General features: G+C 36.4%; 1 protein-coding gene across 2 annotated transcripts in view; it reads left to right on the top strand.

Moving 5' to 3' along the window:
• Positions 1-22,661, top strand: part of LOC135216107 (probable G-protein coupled receptor Mth-like 1) — a 256,897-nt gene that overhangs the window by 148,607 nt on the left and 85,629 nt on the right. For both annotated transcript variants that reach the window (XM_064251144.1, XM_064251145.1), the window contains exon 4: positions 16,876-17,054. In XM_064251144.1, coding sequence (XP_064107214.1) covers positions 16,876-17,054 — 179 coding nt within the window. The remainder of the gene's footprint in view (positions 1-16,875; positions 17,055-22,661) is intronic.

Genomic DNA, 22,661 nt, shown 5'->3' with positions numbered 1-22,661 from the left:
AGATGTTAATGCCTCGAGGTTCTAAGATGTAATGAAATCTTTTTCCCTTGCTAAAATCGGACAGGGCAGATGACAAAAACGTTCGTGGCACAAATGCTCCCAGAAAGTTCGAAATCTGACGCAATCTTCATAAAGAAATGTGCAATCTCCACGTGGGACTCGGCAACGACATACGCGTACGAGTCAAGTCTGCTCAACAGACACGTACCCGACTGAAACGGAGGGTGAGCGATAATTAAGATTGACATGTTTTGATAACAACGCAAAGATTCGATTCGATCGCTATCAAATGCGTTGACAGATTTAGGAAAGCAAACGGATCTCGCAGACCCTCTAATCTTACAGTTTTGACATAAAAGGGGAAACACTTGTAGCTTCGTAAAGACAAAGAAAATCTCTCTCTTTTTACGTTATATACATATTCTTTTATAATATGTAATGCAAAATCTGAACACACATTTAAAACATCCTATTCTAAGCTATCTAGGAATCTGAAAAAATGTTACACAATCTACATAACATTTCAAAGAGGGGAAATATGCATTTTAACAGTAGCAATATATAATAATATATATATCAGGAAGTTCGTTGACAAAAATTCAGGAGTCCCATGAAGACAATGGTCTAAGTTTCTTCAGATAACATAGTAATATGCAAACCTGACACAGGCAAAGGTAGAGGTATTCTTAATAAGGTTGACTATCTTGAAAAAATTAATACAATTCTGTCAGATAACTTATTGATGAACCGAACTTTGTTGATATTTACAAAAAATGAGACAAAATCGACCGTTTTCTTAGAAAACTTAAACAAGATGGGATTATTAATGAGGAGGTATTTCTTGAACTATTTGTTACAGGTTCCTCTTTTGGCATAATATTATATGTACTGACTCCCTAAAATACATAAAGACGACATGCCAATGAGACCCATAATGTCGTCCTACAATAGTCCTGCCTATAACATCTCAAAGTTTCTTGTTAAACTTTAAAACGAATATTCTATATTACAATTTACTTTAAAGAATGATTTTGATTTTCAACAGCAAGGGTTGTTACGTAATTGTGAACCATTCATGGCTAGCCTAGATGCTGAGTCCTTATTCACCAACGTATCTCAATGGTTTAGAAATAGATATTTCTCAAACCATTGAGATAATTTTAGATAAGGTTTTTAGTGATGCTGAAATTTTTAAAGGTTTTAATAGACAGCTTTTTAAAACCCTTTTAGAACTTCCTATGCAAGATTCAATATTTATCTTTGATAAGCAACTCTACCTGCAGGTTGGGGGAGTTGCTAAGGGGTCCCCAACAGGCCCGTTGTTTGCTAACTTTTTTATGGGTCATTTGGAGGAAGAATTTTTAAATAATTGCCCGAAGAAGTTTAAACCAATATATTACAGAAGAGATGTTAATGATACCTTTGCCTTATGCAAACATCCCTGGGAATGTCAATTAATTTTAGAATTTGTTAATAACATACGTCCTAACTAGACTGGTGGAAAATTTTCAGATTTCACTTCAGGGGGTACAGAATGTTAGGAGCAGGCACCCATGTCAGCTAGTTAATATGACCTCTACTGAACATATTTCAGGTGGATGCCCATTGATTTAGGCCTTTTTAATTTTTTTATACCAAAAACAAAATGGCCGGACAAATAGAAAATGTATAACTTGGAAAATGTGTGATAACTTCAATTGTACTGAAGCTGTGGAAATTTGACATATATCATCGCAGCAGCAATACCAGTAAAGTGTCCCATGAAGTATTAAGCCATTCCATAACGAATTGCTGAAGTTATATACAGATCAGTCACAAAAATGTACAAAAAAACTCAAAGCTGAACTCGGTTCATTTTCAAATCATGGGACTTATCTTGACTTTTACTGTAGGTATGTTTCTGCAGTTTGGTATATTTTACTCCAGCGATACCAGTGAGATGTCTTGCAAATATAATGCCAAACTGTACATATTTGATAAAGTTATGTGCATATTTATATAAAATAGCCAGATTTGACTATTAGAAAAAAAGGGGCCATATGTTAACCTTTACCAAACATATGGTTTTGAAAAGTTGCATTTGTGTCTCATTGATACCTATGAATTATCCTAAATATATTGATGCAAAGATATATCGTGCCACACCATATTGATTTGGTGAAGTACTTCCTTTTGGAAAGTCAAGGTCCTTGAAAGTCCCTCCCGAACTTCATCATTTGGAGAAAGTCACTCTCTAATCTTCTCGAGAAGATCCTAAATTCACAGCCACCTTGAATGAGAGGATGTTTACCCCCAGATGATCAGGTGTCTGACAAAGCTTCTGCCCAAGACATGGCATCCATGGGTCTAACAGTGAAGATGTGCCAGCATGTACTAGGTTCAACCAAGTTACAACACAAGTCAAACACGAGCTCTGCACAATCAGGTATTTGCCTCTCCTTAATACCCTGGGCCACGAGAACGACATGCTGTGGACAGTTATGATGCGATGTTTGAGGATTTCCAACATTAGAAATCCTTGCCAGTCCACAGTCATCACTCTGGACCAGCAGCTGTACTGCAAGGCCAAGGAAATACAGTGAGCGAACAGTAATGAATGCAAAACAATATTCTTTCGACTTGGGGGGTTCCACATTATCAAGGATTTCATGTGTGTGATTGGAAATCACTTTTCAGATTCTGGTCTTACTGAGATGTGGACAGAGAGTTCCGTCTTTGGAGAGAATACAGCTCAAAATAACATGCAAGCCAAATCGTGCAACAGGGCTATTTGTGCATACAAGCTAACATTGGAAGCTGTTTGGAAAACACTCTGGATACATTCATTATATGGGCTAAAGATCACCAAGCAGAAGAAGTTGAGCTCCAAACATTATCAGTCCATATCGTAGAAGCTTTGAGAGCACACAGTGAGCAAGATGTGACCAGCAACAAAGTCAAAGCAATGAAAGATGCAGTTCAGCACTCCAGAATAACAAGACTATTAGACGACTTCCAAGAGACATAACCATCTACTTCCAGATTTTGGGTTACATACATCAAAATTATTTCCATCTTGTTGCAGTTCCTGCATGTAGAGAGAACCAGAAACTGGAACCTACATAAATCGTCCTTTGTGGCCATATTACCCTAGTTTGCTTAGTATGAGCACAAACTACACTCGCTAGGGAGCAGTTTATCTTGCTGACATTATGATCCTTGAAACAAGCCACCCCGATGTTCACCAGGAGTTCATGACTGTAAATTTTGTGGTCAAGACAACCAGTAACACATTCAATCAACCATTGACGGATCAAGTCTTAGAGCACGTCAACAAAGACGGCCAACTTGCCGGTGGTCTTGTAGGAATAACAAGATCAGAAGAAGCAAGAGATCAGTGGTGCCTCACATTCAACAAATGGAGCAGAATTGTAGATGACACAAGCCCTATGTTGGACATGCATGCTACAGATGAAGACTACAACCCTTCCTATATAAAAGAAGCCAGAGCCGGACCCTGAAGATTGAAGCGGGACAAGGAAGATATTCAGAAGATTGTCAACCAACTGAAGAGATTTGATATTTTTCAACACCTAAATCCAACTGTCATTAGCCTGGCTGCTCGAAATGTAGCTTCTCCTCAAATAACGGAATGTCTTCTGACAGCACATGCAAAAGGGCAAGACAAATTGAAAGAATTTGTGGGCTTATGTCTTATCACAAAAAAAGTGGGATTCCATGACAAGCTCAGACAGTCAAAAGCCTGACACTGACAAGCAAGTGTCAGGTCCAGAACAAAGATTCGTCTCTGAAACAAAATCCCATCAAAGCAGACCGTAACCTCTTTCAATGCTTGCTAGTTTTGAAAGAAGCTGGACGCGAGGTGGACCTGAAGGAAATCCTTAGCCATGAACTTTCACCGGTTCCCCTATCACTTGCAGACACATCCAGAGCAATGTGATCCACATAAAAAGCAGCTCTCAGAAATATCCTTCAGACAAGAACAACTGTAGAGAAACAACCGTCGATAGCAAATCTGAAAACTTGTGTAGTAATCGATGGTCAGGTACTTGTTCAAGAATCGGCAAACCTGCAAATGCCCACAATTTTGGACAACTTGCAGACTGGTTTGTCGCCTCCGTCTTCAGTCACTTCAGTGATACTTGCTCCAGAGTTAACGACGTGTATGATATGTATGCAGCAAATACCATCAAGGACACCACTTGGATTTTATCGGACCGGGAAAACCTGGTCAATATGTCGCAATGTGGACAACAGGAATGTGCCATTATCCATCAACTGGAGGCAATTTATTGACCTTCCAGAAAACAAGCAAGAACTGGAACACTTTTTGAGCATGGAGCTCATTCGTCAAGCAAGGTCAACTCAACCAAATCGTGAAGCCATGACATCTGGCGGATTCCATGACCGAACGGCTATTGAGTCATCCCATGGAACGGACATTAACTCCCTCAAATCTAACCATGATGAAGCTGATACCAGGGTACTATTACATGCCAAGTCTGTGACAGATCGTGGGTTTGAGCATCTTCCTTTGTTTCAGGGTCACTTTGCCAGTGACTTATCTGGAGAGCTTTGATTCCAAACAGGAAAAGTGAAGCAACTGAGCTTTGTTGCTGTGCACGCAATCTTCCAGCATTCCATGCCCTCTCTGGTTGTGACACAGTCAGCCAATTTTGTGGCATTGACAAAACAATAGCATGGAAAACGTTCATCAAGAACTGTCCCTTACTGAATGGGTTCGGACGCAGCACACTTACCAAAAGAACTCAGACAGATGTATAGAGCTTCATCTGCAGACTATATTCAAACTGTGAAAACAACATAAACATCAATGATTACACATCCAGATATGTCTTCCCCGGTGGGAAATGGATGGAACAAGGACGGTACAACTGGGATATACTTCGTCATTTGATGAGTGATATACCATTTCCAGCAGTTTACCTCAAGCTTACACAATGTCAGTGTAAGAACTGCGAATCCCACAGATTCAGTTGTCGTCTTGAGGAGCTGAGATGTACTACAGGTTGTGGTTGCGCTGACGGAACTTGTCGAAATCCTTTGAACAGTGCCCAAGATGACTAGGCTACGGAAGACTGATGTTGATGATATTATCCCAACACAGTTTTTCTTTAAACCAAAAGAACTTCTTACATTTGTACAAGCTTAATATAATGCATCAAGATGTAATTTTGTTGGATTTTCAGAGCATTTTTTCATGTTTGTCTTTCCATAGGGAACGAAATAGATAAGATATTGCTTAGACCTTTATAGCATGTGTGTAATATTATAATATGTTTAAATACAGCAAATTTCATTGTTATCTTAGATAAATACAAAGTTGTGTCATTTTATTAGTATTCGGAGTTTTCGATAATGACGGCCCTTCGGCTGTATAATATTTAAAAAGGCCAAATTTAATGGGTATCCACTTGAAATATGTTCACTATGGACCACTTTAACAGTCTGACATAGATGCCAGCTCCTAACATTCCATATTCCCTAAAGTGATTTCTAGGCCCCTTTTCAGATTTTGGCTCTAATCTAAACATGAAATTTACTTTAGAACAAGAAAAGGACAACACTGTCATTTTTACATGTTAAGGAAGGTTAGTAGACATAACCACCGTTTTAGTACTTCTGTTTTCCAGAAAAATACTTTTACAGGTCTAGGCAGCAACTTTTTTAGTTCATGTTTTCATTCTTTTAAAATAAATACCATCACCATTCTTGTTTTCAGAGCACTTAGGTATACCTCAGATTGGGCCTCTTTTCATATCGAAATTGAATTTTTACGGGAGTATTTCACAAAAATCTCATTCCCAAGAAACTTAGTTTTTAATATTATCAACAAAATGTTGACAAAATTTGCTTCTAAGCCTATATGAACTTTAACGTTCCAATACTAAATATGTATGCCCCAATTCCTTTTATTCATTTCGACAATTTGCGTTCCAAAGTTAAGCAAATTATTGGAAAGGAATTAGGATTTTTAAAATTAAACCGTATTCCTATGAACCCTAAGAAAATTGGAGGTTTCTTCAGTTATTATATGGACAAGCTTCAAGAATTCATGAGATCCATCATAAAATATAAGTTTGAAGGCCCGAGATGCCTTGGTAATTACGTTGGATCCTCTCGAAGACTGTTGCAGGTTCGATATTATAGCCATCTAGGTCATAGTTATTGGACGGGGTCAGAAATATCCAATCTGGAATGTTCTATTATTAGGACTCATGCATCCTAATGCAAAGTTACAGTGGAAAAAAACATTTTTCAACAATAGGCACTACCGGTCAAGATGAAAGCACCATGGGCCAAACGGCCAGCAGACTCACATCAATACAATAAGGACTGAGACAACCCTATGATAATAATAAGCAGATAAAAAAACAAAAAATTATGTTTGTTTATAAACCATTGGTGAAAATTATAATCTAGAGATATAGTCATACCCTCTTACAATTTCTGTACTATTAATTAGGTATTTCTGTCAAGTTGTGCATTGCAGTCTTTTGTGAAAGGTTGGTGAATGGCCACTCTTCTGAGCATGAACGGAGAGTGGGGTCTGCCGGCTTCACAAGGACACGGGAGTATATACATAAACTTTATTATTCGTCTGTTATAGGACAAGGATTGTTGCGCATGATCAGTTCTTTTGTTTTGTTATTTTGCTTCTTTTATTCAACTTGACGTATGGGCCTCTGTCTGTCTGTTTTGGTCAAAACTTGAAACCCAATTTTCGACCTGATCCCTTAGAATGATGGACTTGAAATTTTGCACGGTTACTCAATTTTGGTAACACAACCTTATATGATCAGTAGTTCAGCAGAGACCTCTAGTGACCCTTCAGTGATCTCTCCCGGTATGAAAATCTTCGGATTTTTCATACTTTCTCTGACTCTGTAGAATATGTTAATAACTATATGGATTTCTCAAATCTTCTTTGGCAGGACAAGATATCACGTTCAATATCTTTTTGTTACAATCATAAATCAGTTGTAAATTCTGTCAAAACTAAAAAGTATAAAATAAAAATATATAAAAATGTTTAATATTTTTATTAAAATGCACTAAAAAGTATAAAATATTTTTTTGAGACACCATTTTCTTACAATTAGTCATGTCTACAAAAATGAAAGTGCGGATATCAAACATGGAAGGAAATGCTACAAGAGATGTAAAATATATTCCTTATCTTGTAGCATTTCCTTCCATATTTGATGTCCACACTTTTATTTTTGTAGAGATGATTAATTGTAAGAAAATCCTGGTGTGTCTCAAAAGATCATTTTTTACTTTTTAGTCCATTTTAATAAAAGCGTGTTTAAATTCTTTTTGTGATTTTTTTTATTTGTATTAATGTCATTTCAGTTGGAATCATCAACAGGTTTTATATTTTTGCATACAATAGTTTTGATAGCTTTTGCATTGGCCTTATATTGGGAACTCATACAATTCCTGTGGACTAGCTGAAAGCGGCTTTGCTCTTATGGTTGTCTGGCTCCAACGATTGTTGAAGCACTCTATGGAGGACCCACTATCGCCAGCCAAGTGCATTTTGGGGTTCCTCAGGAAAGAGGAAGCGTCCTGTCTTGTCAAAATCCTCAGTGAATTAAGTACAAGAAATGGGATCTTTGCAAATTGTCGTTGTCTTACAGGTCAGAGACAATAAAAAAAATTCATCCTCATATCGGAGGCGTAAAATGAATGATTACATGGATGTGGAGATAGTCTTCCACGACACAGAAAAGTTGCTATATTATTAGAAAGAACTCCAAGGGGAGCTTCTAATCATGCAACCTTTCTGAGTTTAAAAGGGATTTAATGAAAGCAGAAGAGGCGCTTGATCGTGCAGATTCTCAAAAGTTATTTCTGTTCCAGGTTCTAAGATAAAAGGGGCTAATGTGAAATGGGCTCTATGTACTCCGCCCAGGGTCTCCTGGGACCATTCATGAAAAGGCTGTCTGTATCGAGAGAGACAACAGTTTCTGATAGGAAGTCTCTGTGAATGGCCAGCAGAAACTCGCCATAAGAACTTCATATTAAGAAGAGATTTAAAAAAAGTAAGGAGACAGCAAAGGACTGTGACTAGCCTATAGATCAGGATAGGGATCTGACACCTCACTTCACTCAAGGAATGCCTTAAGGCAAGGACGGTTGCAAGTTCAAAACCAGCTTTATCCAACAAACCTGCCACATTAAATAAAATTCCATTCGTCGATACCTCCGCTTTCATTCCCAACAACTTCGGTTCGGTGAGATCTTGAGAAGAGTGAGTACTTACCTGTAGAAGAAGAAGAAACGAAAAATTAGAAGAATAAAAGTGTAATTTAACGAGAAAATGCTGCAGCTACTGCAATTTATGATGAAATTATTATTATTATTTCTTGGGGGGGCGGGCCTATCACAGTCCTCCAATTGACTGGGTGGTATTCATAGTGTGGGGTTCCGGGTTACATCCTGCCTCCTTAAGGCGGGTACACACGTGCGAACCGAACCTTGTATTGTAAGGTGGGTACACACGTGAGAGCCGAACCTTGTATGTGTAACTGAGTTACCATATACGGTTACAAGGTGTCAAAATGTAGAGGACGAACCGTAACCACGTTAAGCACGTAACTTCATTTCAATCCACTGCGATCACCAGTCTGTCTCTGTCCGGGTTGTTTACCGACGATGGCCACCATGCAAGTAGCAGCTGTCGCATATATTTTTACACATTATTTAACGAAGATGAAGCGAAATAAAAGAAGATGGTGGCAATCAAGGTTATATACTAGAAGGGTAGAATACAGTGGTCGGGAATTACTCGCTGACATGAGATTCCAAGAAGTTTCTGGCCCCAGTAAACGTCTTTCTTCGTAATAGCTAATAAATTGAAAGGACCTCTTCGTCACTTCAATCAGCCATGGTAGACATATACGTACTGACTGACCAAAACAAGGACTCTACTATGGACGGTCTTGTTCATAGTCAGTGTTAACAAGTCAGCAACCTCTGTTGTTACGCGTGTAATACAGGTCCCGTCCACACATGGCGTAACGTTCAAAGAGACCTCCCTTTGATTCGGAGCCCAAAAACCGACAATTGGCGGGACGGAGGGCGAACGGAGCCTCGAACCTCGCGGGTTCGGGGTTGTTCGGGTTCGAGGAACCGTCCACACTTGCGTTTTTGTTACAAGAATCGGTTACAATACAAGGTTCGGTTCGCACGTGTGTACCCACCTTAACCGATTCTTGTAACAAAAACGCAAGTGTGGACGGTTCCTCGAACCCGAACCCGAACCCGCGAGGTTCGAGGCTCCGTTCGCCCTCCGTCCCGCCAATTGTCGGTTTTTGGACCCCGAATCAAAGGGAGGTCTCTTTGAACGTTACGCCATGTGTGGACGGGAACTGTATTACACGCGTAACAACAGAGGTTGCTGAACTTGTTAACACCGACTATGAACAAGGCCGTCCATAGTAGAGTCCCTTATTTTGGTCAGTCAGTACGTATATGTCTACCATGGCTGATTGGAGTGAGGAAGAAGTCCTTCAATTTATTAGTTATTACGAAGAACAGACTTTACTGTGGCCAGAAAAAAACAGGGGGGAAGGGGGGAAACTTCTTGGAATCTCATGTCAGCGAGTAATTCCGACCACTGTATTCTACCCTTCTAGTATATAACCTTGATTGCCACCATCTTCTTTTATTTCCGCTTTTCATCTTTCGTTAAATAATGTATATAAATATACGGCCAGCTGCTACTTGCATGGTGGCCATCGTCGGTAAACAACCCGGACAGAGACAGACTGATGATCGCAGTGGATTGAAATGAAGTTACGTGCTTAACGTGGTTACGGTTCGTCCTCAACATTTTGACACCTTGTAACCGTATATGCGTAACTCAGTTACACATACAAGGTTCGGCTCTCACGTGTGTACCCACCTTTAGGAGTCTATCACTTTTCTTACTATGTGCGCTGTTCTAGGAACATACTCTTCTGCATGAATCCTGGAGTTACTTCAGCCTCTAATTTTTCTAGATTTCTTTTCAAGGATCTAGGGATCGTGCCTAGTGTTCCTATGATTATGGACACAATATCCACTGGTATATCCCATATCCTTCTTATTTCTATTTTCAGTCTTGATACTTATCTATTTTCTCCCTCTCTTTCAACTCTGGTGTCCCATGGTATTCTGACATCAATGAGTGATACTTTCTTCTTGATTTGTCAATCAACGTCACGTCTGGTCTATTTGCATGTATCACCCTATCTATTCTGATGCCATAGCCCCAGAAGATCTTTGCCTGATCGTTTTCTATCACTCCTTCAAGTTGGTGCTCGTACCACTTATTACTGCAAGGTAGCTGATGTTTCTTGCACATGCTCCAGTGGAGGGCTTTAGCCACTGAATCATGCCTCTTTTTGTACTGGTTCTGTGCAAGTGCTGGACATTCGCTTGCTATGGGGTTTATGGTTTCATTTTTCGTATTGCACTTCCTACATATGGAAGAGATGTTATTTCCAGCTATCGTTCTTCGAACATATCTGGTTCTTAGGGCCTGATCTTGTGCCGCTGTTATCATTCCTTCAGTTTCCTTCTTGAGCTCTCCCCTCTGTAGCCATTGCCATATGTCATTGCTGGCTAGTTCTTTAGTCTGTCTCATGTATTGTCCGTGCATTGGTTTGTTGTGCCATTCCTCTTTTCTGTTTGTCATTTTCCTGTCTATGTATATTTCTGGGTCATTGTCTACTTTTATCAATCCTTCTTCCCATGCACTCTTAAGCCAATCGTCTTCACGTTTTCAGATATTGCCCCAGTGCTCTGTTCTCGATGTTGACGCAGTCCTCTTTGCTTAGTAGTCCTCTCCCTCCTTCCTTTCGTGTAATGTATAGTCTGTCCGTATTTGCTCTTGGGTGTAATGCTTTGTGTTTTGTCATATGTTTCCTAGTTTTCTGGTCTATGCTGCGAAGTTCTGCCGTCGTCCATTCCACTATTCCTTCGCTGTATCTGATTACTGGCACTGACCATGTGTTTGTGGCTTTTATCATATTTCCAGCGTTGAGTTTTGACTTGATTAGCGCCTCGAGTCTCTGTACATATTCTTTCCTGATCGTGTCCTTCATCTCTTGGTGTTTTATATCCCCTTCTTCCATTATTCCCAGGTATTTGTATCCCGTCTCATTATTATTATTATTATTATTATTATTATTATTATTATTATTATTATTATTATTATTATTATTATTATCATTATTATTATAATTTGAAAACATGATGAATAACTGATATAATTAGCAAGCTTGCTCAGAAAAGAATGTTCATTTATGGAAAAAAAAGAGAGGACACAATAGACCTTTTGTACTGAAGAATGTGACACTTGGAAACCTTTCTTACTGAGTGACTAGTGTAATGAAGATAAGCGCAAAGTATTTGTTTTCTGGATTAATTTTAAGGAAAATGGAAAACCCAAGTCTACAATTGATGGGCAAAAATAAAAATTATAAATGTTTGGAAAATAAATTTTAATTACGATTATTTCTTCTCATGCGCAACTAAATTTCTGGGATGATGCAACGAAAGAACTAAACAAAGTGGGATCAGTATCATGTTCTCAGCTGGAAAAGATAACCTTCCTTGATGCATATAATTTCTGGGTAGAACTGGATGATCTTTCTTTCGGGTTACTAAAGGAAAGCTTGAATCTCAGCTAATGCCATTCATTCTGAGGTATTTCAAATAACTAATTTGTGTCACCTGTGCGCATGAAGCATGGCGCTTGGTATGCGGTCGTAGAGGGTTGGGTCATCACTAAGCGAGAAAGAATTATGATTGTTGTGTACATATTCTCTCCTTCCCTCATACACTCATGTATATTTGTCTGTGCGTTCGTGTGTGTATATTTATATAGTTCATACCTAATTTAATAGTAAGATATATTAATGAAAAGTACCCGTGTCAGCCATCATATTACACACTTGGTTCCATAAAAAAATCTTTTTTCTATTTCACCCCTTTTCATGCGTATTCTTTATTTTAGGCACAATAACATAACTTTCCGAACTATATTCACAATAATTATTATTTTCATAAAAAGTGAAGTTATCTTATTTACTGAAAATGAGTTATGCATAGTTTTGCTTAAATAGAACCAGAAGTATTTTCCAATTACTGACACAAACAAAGGGTTTTTTTTCATGTCAACACTATTGTGAAGATCGCCACCTTTCAGGATAGATGACTTCCCTTTCTGGTTGCTTGGGTCATTCAGTCGGTCTTTCTTAAAAATCCTTTCTGTTTCCCCGGAACATTCAGTTAGTCTTTGTTCAAAAGCGTTACTGTTTCCCAAGGACATTCTGTCGGTCTTTGTTCAAAATCCTTTGTTTCCCCGGAAAATTAAGTCAGTCTTTGTTGAAAAATTTTTCTGTTTCCCCAGAACTCTCAGTCTGTCTTTGTTCAAAAGCTTTTCTGTTTCCCTGGGTTATTAATTCAGTCTTCATTAAAAACCTTTCTATTTCCCCAGTACATTCACTCGGTCTTTATTCAAAAGTCTTTTTGTTTCCCCAGGATACCCAGTTGGTCTTTGTTCAAAAGCCTTTCTGTTTTCCTGGAACATTCAGTTAGTCTTTGTTCAAAACCTTTATGTTTCCTTGGGACATTCAGTTGTTCTTTTTTCAAAAGCCTTTCTGTTTCCCTAAAGCATTCAGTCAGTCTTTGTTTAAAAGCTGTTCTGCTTCCCCAGGATATCCTGTTGGTCTTTGTTCAAAATCCTTTCTTTTTCGCTGGGACATTAAGTCAGTTTTTGGTCAAAATCCTCTCTGTTTCCCTGGGACATTTAGTCGGTCTTCGTTTAAAAGCTATTCAGTTTCCCCAGGACATTCAGCCAGTCTTTATTCAAAATCCTCTCTGTTTCCCCAGGACATTCATTCAATCCTTGTTCAAATGCCGTTCTGTTTCCATGGGACATTCGTTCGGTCTTTGTTCAAAAGCCTTTTGGTTTCCCAGGGACATTTAGTCTGCCTTTGTTAAAAAGCATTTCTGCTTCCCCAGGAGATTCAGTCATTCTTTGTTCAAACACCATTCTGTTTCCCCAAGACATTCAGTCAGTATTTGTTAAAAAGATATTCTTTTTTCCTGGGACATTCAGTCGGTGTTTGTTCAAAAGCCTTTCTAATTCCCAAGGATATCCATTTGGTCTTGTGTTCAAAAGCCTTTCTGTTTCCCTAGGACATTCAGCGGGTCTTTGTTCAAAATCTTCTCTGCTTCCCCAGGACATTCATTCAGTCTTTGTTCAAATGCCGTTCTGTTTCCATGGGACATTCATTCTGTCTGTTCAAAAGTCTTTCTCTTTCCCCAGGACATTCAGTCAGTCTTTGTTCAAAAGCCGTTCAGGTTCTCCAGAACATTCAGTCAATCTTTGCTCAAAAGCCTTTCTGTTTACCGGGGACATTCAAGCATTCTTTGTTCAAAAGAGAACATCCAGGTAGTCTTTGTTCAAAAGCCTTTCTGTTTCCCTGGGCTATTAATTCAATCTTCATTAAAAAAAAACTTTCTATTTCTCTGGGACATTCTCTCAGTCTTTGTTCAAAAACCTTTTTGTTTCCCAGGGGCATTCAGTTCGTCTGTTTAAAAGCTTTTCTGTTTCCACAGGACATTCAGTCAGTGTTTGTTCAAAAGCCTTTCTGTTTCTCTGCGGTATTCAGTCAGTCTTTGTTCAAAAGCCTTCCTGTTTCCCCGGGACATTCAGTCGGTTCTTGTTCAAAAGCCTTTCTGTTTTGCAAGGATACCTAGTTGGTCTTTGCTCAAAAGCCTTTTGGTTTCCCAGCGACATTTAGCCGGTCTTTGTTGAAAAGCTTTTCGATTTCCCTAGGATATATAGTCGGTCTTTATTCAAATTCCGTTCTGTTTCCCTAAGACATTCAGTTGGTCTTTGTTCAAAAGCTGTTCTATTTCCCTAAGACATTTAGTTGGTCTTTGTTTAAAAGCCATTCTGTTTCCCCAGGATATCCATTTGTTCTTTATTCAAAAGCCTTTCTGTTTCCCTAGGACATTCAGTTGGTCTTTGTTCAATAGCCTTTCTGTTTCCCCAGGACATTCAGTCGTTCTTTGTTCAAAAACCGTTCTGTTTCCCCGAAACATTTAGTCAGTCTTTGTTAAAAAGCGTCTCTGTTTCCTCAGGCCATTCAGTTGGTCTTTGCTCAAAAGCCTTTCGTGTTCCCAGGACATTCAGTCGGTCTTTGCTTAAAAGCCTTTCTGTTTCCCCGGGTCATTCAGTAGATCCATGTTTAAAAGCCATTCTGTTTCCCCGGGACTTTCAGTCGGTCCATATTCAAAAGCCTTTCTGTTTCCCCGGGTCATTCAGTCAGTCTTTGTTCAAAAGCCTTTCTGTTTCCCCGGGTCATTCAGCCGGTCCATGTTCAAAAGCCGTTATGCTTTTCTGAGGTAGAGCGAATTAGATATTAAAGGACATTGTAGCTCGATATATGTATATGAATCACTGGGTCAATGTGATATGACTTATGTAAATGCTACGTGCTGTCAAAAGCGCTACTTAAACTACCGGAGTCGATGGCGGGTTGATGTTGTCTCCAAACCAACGAATACTCAGCGCCGAAGAAAGTATTTGAGGTGAGAGACGGCATAAACCTTTAAGCCTCTCGCGGTAGCTGGGTGGGATCGCTTCCACTGACGTTCCTGGATTTATAATGTATCTGCGTTCGCGCCCAAGTACAGGTAAATCTATTATCGAGAAAAAATTCCCCTTCGGTTAAGCATATATGAAAATATATTAATTCCGAGGTAGAGCGAATTAGATATTAAAAGGACATTGTAGCTCGATATATGTATATGAATCACGGTAATGTGATATGACTTATGTAAATGCTGACGTGCTGTCAAAAGCACTACTTTAACTACCGGAGTCGAGGCGGGTTTTTGATGTTGTCTCCAACCAAACGAATACTTCAGCGCGAGGAAGTATTTAGTGAGAGACGGCATAAAAACCTTTAAGCCTCTCGCGGTAGCTGGGTGGGGATCGCTTCCACTGACGTTCCTGGATTTATAATGTACCTGCGTTCGCGCCCCTAAGTACAGGTAAACTCTATTATCGAGAAAAAAAGTCCCTTCGGTTAAGCATATATGAAAATATATTAATTCCGAGGTAGAGCGAATTAGATATTAAAGACATTGTAGCTCGATATATGTATATGAATCACGGTATGTGATATGACGTTCTTGTAAAATGCTACGTGCTTGTTCCCAAAAAGCGCTACTTAACTACCGGAGGTTCGAGGCGGGTTGATGTTGTCTCCAAACCAACGAATACTTCAGCGCGAGAAACGTAATTTGGGAGGTGAGAGACGGCATAAATAAACCTTTAAGCCCTCTCGCGGTAGCTGGGATGGGATCGCTTCCTCCAACTGGACGTTTACCCTGGATTTCTGGGATTTTAATGTACCTGCGTTCGCGCCCAAGTACAGGTAAATCTATTATCGAGAAAAAAATTCCCCTTCAGTAAGCATATATGAAAATATATTAATTCCGAGGTAGAGCGAATTAGATTATTAAAAGGACATGTAAGCTCGATATATATATATATATATATATATTATATATATATATATATATATGATATATCTATATATATAGATTATATTAATGATATATATATATATATATATATAATATATATATATATATATATATATATATATATATATATATATATATATATATAGATATATATATATATATTGTCATTAGTTATATACTATATATAATTATATCTATATATATATCTAATATATATATATATTATATATATATATATATATATATAATATATATAATATTATATTATTATATATATCTCAACTACTCACAATTCTCTCAGGGAGCTAAATCAGATCGTGAACTACACAAATACATTTATTCAAGGATAAAAGGATTAACTAAATAAATCAGGTTCTCAAAGAAACAAATGTTTAACTGAATAAGTTAAAATTCAAAATCCAAACCCAAATAACCCTGGGGATCAAACCAAACTTGTCCACCTTTTTCTCTACAATAAATAATACAGTCTTATAAGTAACATCACTCCATTAAGGGAAACTCTATTCTTCCCAGTTTTCCAGGTTACCAAACCTGACAGAGGAAAAGGATCCCACATAAATAAATTGCAAATAAACCAAAATGACATAAATCAAAGTAATCTCTGAAATATAGGTTTAAAATAAAAAAAGACAAAGCCCCACTCGGGCTTAAAAGTATGCTTACCCATTTCAGCCGTGAGAACTAACAGTTAACAAAATACAACTATAAAATGGCCATATCAACCAGGCCTCTTCTCTCATTTGGGCGCTTCTCCGTCTTACTTATCTTACCTACCTATCATGTAGGGGAAACAGCTCATACATTCACAAGCACGAATTTTCTCACAAGACACTCCTCATAATATGATGTCCTTGATTCGTCAAAAGTTCATTGCACTGGAATAGATGTGTGACATCATAACAGCTCATTACCACGCCCATAAAATCTACTCAAAACTAGATCCTTGCTTCCGCTCATGCACGAACATAATACGTGATCTGTCTTGCCTTGGCAGCGACTTCCACCCGGTGCCACCCCAAGTGGCGCGTCAACATTTTCAGAGCTAACGCTGAATCTGTCCTTTTAAGACCCCGCTTGTTTCGAGGGAGTCAGAATGATGATATCTATCATTTCAAAGAATGCCATTGCTCATCACATCCGCTTATCAACCAACAATCAACACATATTTGCATATGTGTGTATGTGGTTTTGTATACATAACAAATTTAATAGAAAGAGAATTTCCTTGGTATGAAAATGTTGACCTCTAACCGTCAGTTTTATCATGTGCAGATCCATGCGACCTGTTCCTGAGACGGGTGAACTGTCCAGACTTCGATTCAAACTGTATTCGCTCTATTCGTGGGGCTGCCCTTTAGTGATCGCCGTCATCTCTGCAATCATCCAGTCACTTCCAGAGAGTGTGAAGGTCATCCGGCCCAGCTTTGGAGAAGCCAAATGCTGGTTCAGCAGTAAGTGGTTATAACCTTCATTTAGGATGAGAGGTTACATATTCTTGTGACTGTGTGAAGGCTCTTAGTTTTTTCACTCCTAATACTAAATATTTTATTGCCTATTTATTTAATGTAAGTGTTAGTAACTATAAGTCAGAAGAATATGTGCATACACACACAAACTTATACAAACACAACACATATGCACATACACGTACACACACACATAATAAATATATATATATATATATATATATATATATATATATATATATATATATATATATATATATATATAATATATATATATATATATATATATATATATATATATATATATATATATATATATATATATATATATATATATATATATATATATATATATATATTTATATAGATGCACATATATAATGTATTTGTATATATATATATAATATATATTATATATATATATATATATATATATATATATATATATATATTTTATTATATATATATATATATATACTATATATAATATACTATATATATATATATATATATATTCAATAATAATATATATATATCAGCAGTAGAAGAGTTCCGTGGAAATCGGAGACGAATAATAAAATATTAAAACGGCTTGAATGAAGAGCATCTTTATTTGCGACTAGTTTTGGAGATTTACTTTCCTCCGTCATCGGGCAATCTAAATAAGGAATATTTTTTACAATTAAAATCAATGACGTAATATAAGTTACATTAAAACAAAGCAGAATGAAATAAAATTACATAATCACTATAAGTTACATTAAAATTAACAAAGCAAAATAAAATAATATAAAATTACACAATTACAAGACAATAACCTAAACTTGCAGCAAAATCTTAAAATAGAGAAATACACTGTTTGTTGTCAAAGAGAGCAAAAAAAAAAAAAAAAAAAAAAAAAAAAAAAAAAAAAAGAGAGCGGAAAAAAAAATCTAAAAATCTAAAAACTAAAAACACAGCAATTCAACAGAACCTTTCATTATTACAAAGAGAGGGTTTATCTCTTGGGGTATATAGAGACTCAACCACTCCGAGCTCCATAGCGTTGGTTCTGCAAGTAAGGACTGAAAAGGAATCTGCATTGATAGGATGGTCATATTCTTCAGTGTTGACGAATAGCGCTAAATGGTGGTTTGCTTAATGGCCTATTTGTCCTAACAGATCTTCCGAGATGTTCGAAGATGCGAACCCTGAACTGCCGTTATATTTTTTTTTCCAATGTACATTGCACTACAGCAATGACACTTATATTTATACACAATAGCTGACTGCCAGTTCAGTTTGGTAATCACATCCTTGAACCTGAAAGAATTTTTATAATGTAGATTTAGGCTTAAATATTACTCGAATGTTTACTTGTGGGTAAAATTCATGCCAAAGTTTGGATAATCTTTTTTTAACATTAAAGGACCTATTTCCAAGAAACGTGTTGACAGTGACAGTTGTAGGTTTTGGAAGTAATAATTTTTGAAGCTCCTTTCCTATATACGTATTAGTAAAACTTTGCTAAAGCCATTCAAAAATAAGCACTGCTTGATGAAATTAAACGCTAGGTTCATATTAACATAATTTGAACATATATTAAAAGCCCTCCATGTTAAGGTCGAAATCAAATTTCTCTTGAACTGAACAGGAATAAATGAGGACATTTTGGTGGTCAAACCTGTGAAAGTCGGTTTCCTATAAACAGATGTGATAAATCCGTTTTCATTCAAAGCACAGCAATATCGAATTCACTTCAGAAACCGAGGCAGAAGGAAAGTTGGTCTTTCTTGGTTTACTAATCAGCCACAGTGAAAACGGATTTATCACATCTGTTTATAGGAAACCGACTTTCACGGGTTTGACCACCAAAATGTTCTCATTTATTCCTGTTCAGTTCAAGAGAAATTTGATTTCGACCTTAAACATGGAGGGCTTTTAATATATGTTCAAATTATGTTAATATGAACCTAGCGTTTAATTTCATCAAGCAGTGCTTATTTTTGAATGGCTTTAGCAAAGTTTTACTAATACGATATAGGAAAGGAGCTTCAAAAATTATACTTCCAAAACCTACAACTGTCACTGTCAAACACGTTTCTTGGAAATAGGTCCTTTAACCCTTAAAACGCCGGAGCGGTAAATAAAAAATGACTCCCGTATGCCGGAGGGGTTTGAGAGTGAGCGCGGAAGCGGAAAAAATATTTTTTTCAAAAAATCACAGCGCGCTTAGTTTTCAAGATTAAGAGTTCATTTTTGGCTCCTTTTTTTGTCATTGCTTGAAGTTTAGTATGCAACCATCAGAAATGAAAAAAAATTATCATTATCATATATAAATAATGCGATATATGATAGCGCAAAAACGTAATTTCATATATAATTGTATTCAAATCGCGCTGTGCGCAAAACGGTTGAAGGTAACAAGTTACTTTTTTTTCGTTGTAATGTGCACTAAATTGCGATCATTTTGATATATAACACATTGTAAAACGATAAAAGCAAACACAGAGAAAATAATTATCACAAATAATGCATGAATTCGTAACGCGCTTACGTAAACACATATTTTTTTAAAAAATTCACCATAAATCTAAATATTGTCCTAGAGACTTCCAATATGTTTCAGAATGAAGACAAATGATTGAATATTACTATACTGTAAGAATATTAGCTTACAAATGCAGTTTTTTCGACCATATCTGACGAGCTAAAGTTGACCGAATGTCGAATTTTTTATATATATTTTTTTTTTTTATATGCAATTATTTCGGAAATAAGAAAAGCTACAACTTTCAAATATTTTTCGTTTTATTCTACATGAAATTGCGCACATTTTCATATATAAAACTCTATGAAATGCCTAATATGAAACGGAGCAAATATTCAGAGAATGGGACTTACGCATTTCGGAGATTTGTGGCGGAGAATCCGCGCGCGGAGGGAAGGGAAAGTTTTTTTTAAAAATTCACCATAAATTTAAAATTATTTGTGCTAGAGACTTCGAATTTGTTTCACGATGAAGATAAATGACTGACTATTACTAGACTGTAAGAGTTTTATCTTACAATTGCGTTTTTCGACTATTTCGGTAGAGTCAAATTTGACCGAACGTGGTTTTTTTTCTATTTATCGTGATTTATATGCAAATATTTCGAAAATGAGAATAGCTACAACCTTCAACTATTTATTTGTTGTATTATACATGAAATTGCGCACATTTTTCATATATAAAAACGTTATGTAACGGCTAATTTAAAATGGTGCAAACGTTACCACAATCGCACGTATGATTTTTTCGGAAGAGTTACCGCGCGGACGTAAAGAAAATGTTATTTTTTTTCATAAATTCACCATAAATCGAAATATTGTGCTAGAGACTTCCAATTTGTTGCAAAATGAGGTAAATGCTTGAATATTACTAGAATATAGGCGTTTTAGCTTACAATTGCGTTTTTCGACCATTCGGTAGAGTCAAAATTGACCGATGGTTGAAAATTTGTCACTTATCATTTTTTTATTATATGAAAATATTTCAAAATTGATAAAAGCTACAACCATGGGTTGTTTTTTAGTTGTATTGTGCATGAAATTGCGCACATTTTCATATATAAAACTTTATGTAACGGCTAATTTAAAATGGTGCAAACATTACCACAATCGCATGTATGATTATTTTCGAAGAGTTACCGCGCGGACGTAAGGAAAAAGTTTTTTCATAAATTCACCATAAATCGAAATATTGTGCTAGAGACTTCCAATTAGTTGCAAAATTAAGTTAAATGATTGAATATTACTAAAATATAAGAGTTTTAGCTTACAATTGCGTTTTTCGACCATTTCGGTAGAGTCAAAGTTGACCGAAGGTTGAAATTTTGGCACTTATCGTTATTTATATGAAAATAATCTTAAAAACTGATAAAAGCTACAATCATGAGTATTTTTTTGTTGTATTCTACATAAAAATGCGCACATTTTATTTCATATATAATACTCTATGTAACGGCTAATTTAAAATGGATACAAAAATTATGTCAAAGTGACGAAATAATTTCAGAGATGTGTCACAGATACTTTTTAGTGCGGCAAGAAAGAAATTCGCGCTTGCGCGCCTGCGTAACGATTGTAAACAAAACAACACCTTGATCCGTGAACTCCCAGCATCCCCCAAGGCGCGTGATTCAAGAGTTTTCGGCTGGTAGGCCTAAAACGTATTTTTCCGCGAATTTTTAAAAAAACTTTTGTATGTCGACGTAAAATACGTCCAGTCGGCACCCGAGAGACAAAAAAATGTCGACGTAAAATACGTCCACAAGTCGGCGTTTAAGGGTTAATGTTAAAAAAAGATTATCCAAACTTTGGCATGAATTTTACCCACAAGTAAACATTCGAGTAATATTTAAGCCTAAATCTACATTATAAAAATTCTTCAGGTTCAAGGATGTGATACCAACTGAACTGCAGTCAGCTATTGTGTATAAATATAAGTGTCATTGCTGAAGTGCAGTGTACAATGGAAAATCTAAACGGCAGTTCAGGGTTCGCATCTTCGAACATCTCGGAATGTCTGTTAGGACAAATAGGCCATTAAGCAAACCACCATTTAGCGCTATTCGTCAACACTGAAGAATATGACCATCCTATCAATGCAGATTCCTTTTCAGTCCTTACTTGCAGAACCAACGCTATGGAGCTCGGAGTGGTTGAGTCTCTATATACCCCAAGAGATAAACCCTCTCTTTGTAATAATGAAATAATGAAAGGTCTGTTGAATTGCTGTGTTTTTAGATTTTTAGATTTTTTTCCGCTCTCTTTTTTTTTTTGCTCTCTTTGACAACAAACAGTGTATTTCTCTATTTTAAGATTTTGCTGCAAGTTTAGGTTATTGTCTTGTAATTGTGTAATTTTATATTATTTTATTTTGCTTTGTTAATTTTAATGTAACTTATAGTGATTATGTAATTTTATTTCATTCTGCTTTGTTTTAATGTAACTTATATTACGTCATTGATGTTAATTGTAAAAAATATTCCATTATAGATTGCCCGATGACGGAGGAAAGTAAATCTCCAAAACTAGTCGCAAATAAAGATGCTCTTCATTCAAGCCCTGGTTTTAATATTTATTATATATATATATATATATATATATATATATATATATATATATATATTTATCAATTTATATTGATGCACATATATATGTATTTGTGTGTATATATATACATATATATATATATATATATATTATATATATATATATATATATATATATACATATATATATATATATATATATATATATATATATATATATATATATATATATATATATATATATATATATATATATTATATATATATTTATATATATGTGTGTGTGTGTGTGTGTGTGTGTGTGTGTGTGTGTGTGTGATGGATTGGTAATACTGTTCTGTTACAGCAGAATTCCATCTAATAAAAGGAGCCCATAAAAATGTCAAAATATAGAAAAATAGGTCCCAGGCACCTTTTGCGATGTTCATTACCTGTCTTTGTTGAATCAAGGTTGACTCTGTCATCTGGCTTTTGTACCGACATTTGCTGCTATAAATTATGTGACAAATTCCTGTTT

This window comes from Macrobrachium nipponense, chromosome 6, assembly GCF_015104395.2.
Source record: "Macrobrachium nipponense isolate FS-2020 chromosome 6, ASM1510439v2, whole genome shotgun sequence".
Lineage (NCBI taxonomy): Eukaryota > Metazoa > Arthropoda > Malacostraca > Decapoda > Palaemonidae > Macrobrachium > Macrobrachium nipponense.
The sequence above is the reverse complement of the archived record's forward strand: the minus strand, read 5'-3'. Positions and strand labels throughout refer to the sequence as shown.